Below are 6,000 nucleotides of genomic sequence, written 5' to 3'. Positions count from 1 at the left end.
CCCGAAGCTGCGCAGGCCTCCCCTCCGGGTTTGGGCCAAACACCCCGCCCCCCTCATCTTCTCCAGGGGCGGCGGCCACAACACCCGCGCCTCCCCGTCCGCCGGGCCAGGGGCGCGGGACCCGCCCGAGGCGGGGGCGTGGGGCACAAGGTCGCCGCCCGGGGGGAGCTCGTTCGGCGGCGCAGACGCCCAGCGGCCTCAGGGAGGGACTTGGCCCGGGTTTCGGCCCTCGGCTCTTCCGGGAGAGCCGGGAGGCTGAAGCGGGCCGAGGTCGGGGCGCAGGGCCCCTCTCGGCGGAGCCTGCTCAGCGCGGTCCCCGCGCCCTCCGCCTGGCTCTCCGCGCTCCCTCGGCACACCGCGGGGAGGAGGCGCCCTCTCCGTAGCGGGCCCAGCGCTGCACAGCATCGCGGGGCGCGGCCGAGGGGAGGAGAAAGGAGACAGCGGAGTAGGCCCGGGCTCCCGGGACGCCAGCTCCGCCAATCTGCGGGCGCTGACGCGGGGGGCGGCTCCGCGGCGCTCGGATATCTGCCCGCCCGCCGGGGCGCCGGGCGCCGAGAGGTTGGGCCGCGAGGGCGCCGCGCTCGGGGACGGCCGCTGCACCTGCCCGGGACCACGCCGGCCGCTCCGCGCGCCCTGCCCCCGCCGGCCCTGCTCCCGCCCTCTCCTCAGTCCCAGCGGCCCCGCGCCCTGGTTCCCTACCAGGTCCCCACCTGCGGGCCGCGGCGCGCGCGCGCGCGAGAGCGCCGACCCCTGCCCAGGGAGCCACCCCTTCGCCTGGCCGGCCGGGCACCCAGCGCGGCCCACGAAGCCGTGGAGACTGTTCCGAGCCTCGGATCGGATTGCGCCGCACGGTTGCCGCCGCCACCTCCGGGCCGCCGCGCCTGGGCCGGGATGGGCCTAAGTATCCGGCCCCTGAGCGCCTGATGAGCGCGGCCGCGGCCCCGGAGACCCAAGCGGGCCGCTACGTGTGCGGGGCCTCACCAGGCTGTGCCCCTAGCTCCGCGGACCAGGACCGCTGGGCCGGGCCGGCCGAGGGCGCCGCCGCTCCGGAGAGGAGAGAGGGAACTGCCCGGACATGGCCGGGCGAGCGGGCGCTTTGGCGTCGGGCGCCCTCCGCATGGGACAGCCCCAGGGCTGGTAGCTGGCCGACGCCAGATGGACCTTGACCCGCGCGGCGGCACCGCGTTCGTGCCGAGTCAAGGCTAGAGGGGCACGGGCGGGCGGCGCTCCGGGGGCGCCCGGAGGTCCAGGCCGCGCTCGTCCGGGACCATGAAAATGATTCTGGTGCGCAGATTCCGCGTGCTCATCCTGATGGCCTTCCTGGCGGCTTGCGCGCTGCACCTCGTGCTGGATCTGCTGCCCAAGCTGGAGCGGAGCGCCGCGCGGCCCTCGGGGGAGCCCGGCTGCTCCTGCGCGCAGCCCGCGGCGGAGGCGGCGGCCCCCGGCTGGGCCCAGGCGCGCGGACACCCCGGAGGGGAGCTGGAGGCCGCAGCCTCCGCCGCCGGCGACGCGGGCTGGCCCAACAAGCACACGCTGCGCATCCTGCAGGACTTCAGCTCCGACCCTTCCTCCAATCTCACATCCCACTCGCTTGAGAAACTGCCCCCCGCAGCCGAAGCGGCCGAGGGCGCCCCGCCGGGGCAGGATCCTGGAGTCCGGCGCCCCCCAGATCCGGCTCACCGGCCGCTCCCCCGCGACCCCGGCCCGCGTGGACCTGTGCTGCCCCCTGGCCTGAGCGGGGACGGCTCCCTCCTAACCAGGCTGTTCCAGCACCCACTGTACCAGGTCCCCATTCCACCTCTAACGGAGGGCGATGTCCTCTTCAACGTGAACAGTGACATCAGGTTCAACCCCAAGGCAGCGACGGCGGAGAACCCAGACTGGTGAGTGGGGCGGTGGTCATTGAGGTGGGCGCTGGAAGGCTGGACTCCCGAGGCAGCCAGGAGCCATTTGAGAATAAAGACCCACCCAGGGCTGCTTCCCGGGAGGTGCCCTTGCACATCCGAGGTGCTGTGTACAGAGCGTCAGGGTCAGGGACTCCCTGGGGCGTGGACCCTGCAATAGGAGCCCCAGGAAGGGGAGTTTGGGGGCACGCAGTAGGCAGGCTCCAGGCACTGCCTTTGTCTCCAGAATGACCGCCTCCCTGAGGAGGACTGCTGGGCGGCTGGGAGCTCTTCCCTGTGGCCACTGGCCTGGAAGGCAGGCGGGGCAGGCGGGAGCCGGGAAGAGTCGGTTCTGCACTTCCCGGAAAGCAGTGCTGGCCTGCAGGGCCTGATCTCTGGCTCACAAAGGGACTCGGGCAGGGAGCGAAAGCGCTTCCTTGGGAAGCGACTGGCTGCCGGCTTCCGGGGACTTGGCAGCGCTGCTCTGGTGGACACGTCAGGAGGGTCTGAAGCAGCCTAAGGAGCTTTGTAAACCAGTCCCTGAGAACAAAATTAGTGAGGGCATGCTGACCCCCCTGAGGCATTACTGAGGGGTTCTCCTAGCCAGGGTGCCAACCTTGCCAGCTGCAGACAGCAGCGGCTCCCTAAAAGGCAAGTGGCGTCCCCCAGGGGCATCCCTTTAACCGCTTTAAACCCCTGCCCCCAAGGCCCTCGGCCACACAGACCAAAGTAAGCAGATGCTGCAGCCCAGGTGATGAAATATTAACCAGCAGCAAGGCCAACATAAATAACTACCTGCGAAAGGTTACCCAAGCAGCTGAGGGGAAAGGCCAGCTTTCCAAAACATCTCATAAAAGCCTTTCTCCTTTGCATTTGGATCAGGCCCAGGGTTTTCAGTCTAAACACACCAAGCTGTTTGGTAGCCTCTGAGCTTTGTCTGCTGGCCAGGTTCACCGAAATGCTCAGCAATTTGAGAGGCGGAGCCGTGAGCCAGGCCTGAGCCTCTTTGTAGGAGAGAGAGCGAGCCTGGAGCCAGCAGTCAGTGATGGGGCCCCTGGGCAGCTTCTTGTGACCGTCATGTCCGTCTTGGGGCAGCATTTGGCTGAAAAGGCCTCACTTGCAGGTGAATTAGCACTTCGACAAGTTCCGCTGTTCCCTCCGGCAGCAAACAGGCTCTGTCCTCCCTCCGACTGGCCCTTTGACTCCAGAGACAAGGACGGGCCACGTGGGCAGCAGGTCCTCGATTTGCGCCTGGGCTGGAGTGAGCACCACTTTCCTCTCTCCCCACCCAAGGCTGCTTCCTGAAAATCAAATTTAGCCTCTTGCATCATTGCTGCCCTGAAGCAGAAGACCCAGCGAAGGCTTCCGCCAGACTGGGCTCATCTGCTCCCAGGAAGGCAGCAGCCCCTCATACCCCAGGCTGGCAACGTGCTTGTCAGGCTGTTTCAGAGACCCCAGGACAGACCCGGCGGGGCCAGGCCCTGACAGTCTGGGTTTGGTCTCCTTTAGTTATAGCTGTCTGCGGCGTCTCTCGAGGGTAAGTAAGAATTACGGGCCCTCAGATATGTTATTAGTCGGTTGAACAACAGCCACAGAAAAAGTGCGGACGTCGCAGGGTCCTGTTTGAGCAGAGGCTCCTCTAAATAAACCCACGTTTGTTTGGATCCACAGTGAAAACTTTGGCATCGGGGCCAACTCACCCGTCCGTCCTGAGGCCTTGCTGTTTGTCCTTTCCCTGCTGACCTGGGTCACCTTCATTTGTGCAGGCCACACGAAGGTCCTGAGGATGAATTCCTGCCCACCGGGGAGGCGGCCGTGGACTCCTATCCCAACTGGCTCAAGTTCCACATCGGCATCAACCGATATGAGCTGTACTCTAGACACAACCCAGCAGTGGGGGCCCTGCTCCAAGACCTGGGCACCCAGAAGATCACCAGTGTGGGTAGGTGCCCTTGTGCCCGGCCGGCTCCTTGCTGAAGTATCACCTCCTGGGCGAGTTATACCAGCAGCCTTCCTGGAGGAGGCACCCACAGGCCTTCAGTGCTCTCTGTAACTGAGGGGATGTGGGGGAGAGGGAAGGGCTGCTTTCTGCTCCAAAACAAGCGAGGCAGGACAGGATGCCGCCCAGCCCACCCTGTTGTCCCGCCGGGCAGGGGGGTGGGGGCCAACCCTGCAGGTGGGGAAGGGTCAGCCCTGGCAGCCGCAGGGAGACACCGCAGAGAGGCCAGAGGCTCCTGGAGCTCACATCTGCTCCTGGATTCCGGGTGGACGGGGAGTGACTGGGGCTCCACTCTGCCCGGGGCAGAGCGCCATGCACCGAGGTGACATCTCTGAGGACTTTGGGATCTGCAGAAGCAGAGGATTCAGGGCATCCAGTTACTGATTTCAAGAAAATGTGTCGGCGGTGGTCTCTAAGTGTGGAGGTTTGGTGCCATTGTTCTCGGGCCTGTAGGAGATTGTCTGTGAAGGTCCCCGGTTAGTCACCAGTGGCTCCCAGAGCAGAGGGGGCGGGCAGAGGCCCTGGGTGGGAGGAGAAGTCCTGGAAGGCCCAGAGGGTGGAGGAGGACTCGGGAGCATAGTGCTGGGAGCAGGGGGCTCCAGGCAACATCTTCCTGACGTCGGGACTGTCCTGTGTCTTAAAGGTTCTGCTAACCCGGGTTCTGTCTGTCTCTGGTGCCAGGGAGCTGGGTGTTGCCTGCGAGGCTGGCGGCTGGGGGTTCCCAAAGCTCCTCAGAGGCCGCGCTGGGTGTCTCAGCCCGGCGCTGAGTTATTTCTGGCACCCGCCCTCTTCCTAGCTGTTCACCCTGAGAACATGATGAACACCCTCCCGGCCGGGGCAAGGTGGTGGTCTCCCCTCCTCGACGCCACCCAGGAGGAATCTAAGCGCCTCCAGCCTACCGGTGTGCTGGAAGGCGGTCTGTGCGGCCGGCGGGGACTGCTGGGGAGAAGCTGCAGCTGCCGCATCCCCTGCCCTCCTGAGCAGACGAGGCTGTTAGAGAAACGCCCAGTGTGGTGACCGCTCATCGTCTGTTCAACAGGCTCTCTTGAGCACCTTCCGCGTCTCAGGGCCCTGTCTGGGCAGGCGGCTGGGGTAAGCCCAACCCCGGCAGGCTTCTGCAACATCCTGACTTGCTTGTTCCTGGGGGCCCAGAAGTGCACACAGGATGGGCAGAGAAAGTCCAGGGCGATAAGGGAGGAGGGGACCGCCAGCCCGCAGGACTGGGTCCTGGATGGGGCAAAGGCTTTCACAGTGGAAGCCAGCAGAGGACACAGGACTTTGGGGAGAAACTACACCAGCGTTTGAAAACTAGGGCTTAGGGGACCGAAGCATTCACGCTTGCAGGCCACTGCCCACCGTGGTCTCCCATCCGTCCAGTAGGCTTGGGCACATTGCGTCTTAGTCTGGGAAGCTGGCCTATGCGCCAGGCGTGTGCTGCACTGACTCGGGCTCTGAGCAGGGCCTTCGGCAGAGGCAGGGCTGGGAGGACCCCACAGGCTGGCCAGGCTCCCCTCAGTCCTCAGGGCACGGCCGGCCGCATCGCTCTCACCAGACGTTGCTGTGCGCCCAGGGGCCTGGGAGCCCTGGAGGAAGAGGATGGGCCTCGTCCGTGCCCTGGGGACTGACCTTGGGCCACCCCGTCGGGTCTGCCCGTCCCAGGCTTGGTGCCCAGGCTGCCTGACATCCCAGTGGCCCACCCCCAAGCCCTAGCCTGCTCTGTGCCCAGCAGTGGGGCCTGGACTGAGGGCCTGCCCAGCTGTGTCCTGCGGGCTGTTGGAGCTGCCCTCGCTGCTGGACGACCCTGGCCAGCTGGCCCTAATCTGTGGGCCGGTCAGAACCCAGGCTGGCACTCACAGGCGCCCAGTGAGCATGGGAAGACTGGTGACGGTCCTGGGCGGCGTTCCCCGCAGTGAACAGCAGGCTCAGGGTGTCCCGGCTCCCCCAGTCATGGGCCGGAGTGGCTCTGGGCAGACAAATCCAGATCTGTGGGCCTCCTGGAGTCTCTGCGGATCACAGAGGTGGTCATAACCTCGACCCTGTAATCTCCAGCTTGCAAATCCAAAATCATAACCCATTTGACAGCAAAACCCGACCCAACATGAATGGACATGGAGGCAA

The 6,000-nt window shown here is 65.8% G+C and overlaps 1 protein-coding gene across 1 annotated transcript in view; it reads left to right on the top strand.

Annotated features, from left to right (window-relative positions):
- Window positions 1-550: 550 nt before the first annotated feature.
- Window positions 551-6,000, top strand: part of FAM20C (FAM20C golgi associated secretory pathway kinase) — a 35,238-nt gene continuing 29,788 nt past the window's right edge. The window contains exons 1-2 of the mRNA XM_002698175.7: window positions 551-1,883; window positions 3,650-3,825. Of these exons, the coding sequence (XP_002698221.2) occupies window positions 1,270-1,883; window positions 3,650-3,825 (790 nt within the window). The 5' untranslated portion in view covers window positions 551-1,269. The remainder of the gene's footprint in view (window positions 1,884-3,649; window positions 3,826-6,000) is intronic.

The sequence above is a fragment of the Bos taurus genome, chromosome 25 (genome assembly GCF_002263795.3).
Source record: "Bos taurus isolate L1 Dominette 01449 registration number 42190680 breed Hereford chromosome 25, ARS-UCD2.0, whole genome shotgun sequence".
In the NCBI taxonomy this organism is placed as follows: domain Eukaryota; kingdom Metazoa; phylum Chordata; class Mammalia; order Artiodactyla; family Bovidae; genus Bos; species Bos taurus.
The sequence above is the reverse complement of the archived record's forward strand: the minus strand, read 5'-3'. Positions and strand labels throughout refer to the sequence as shown.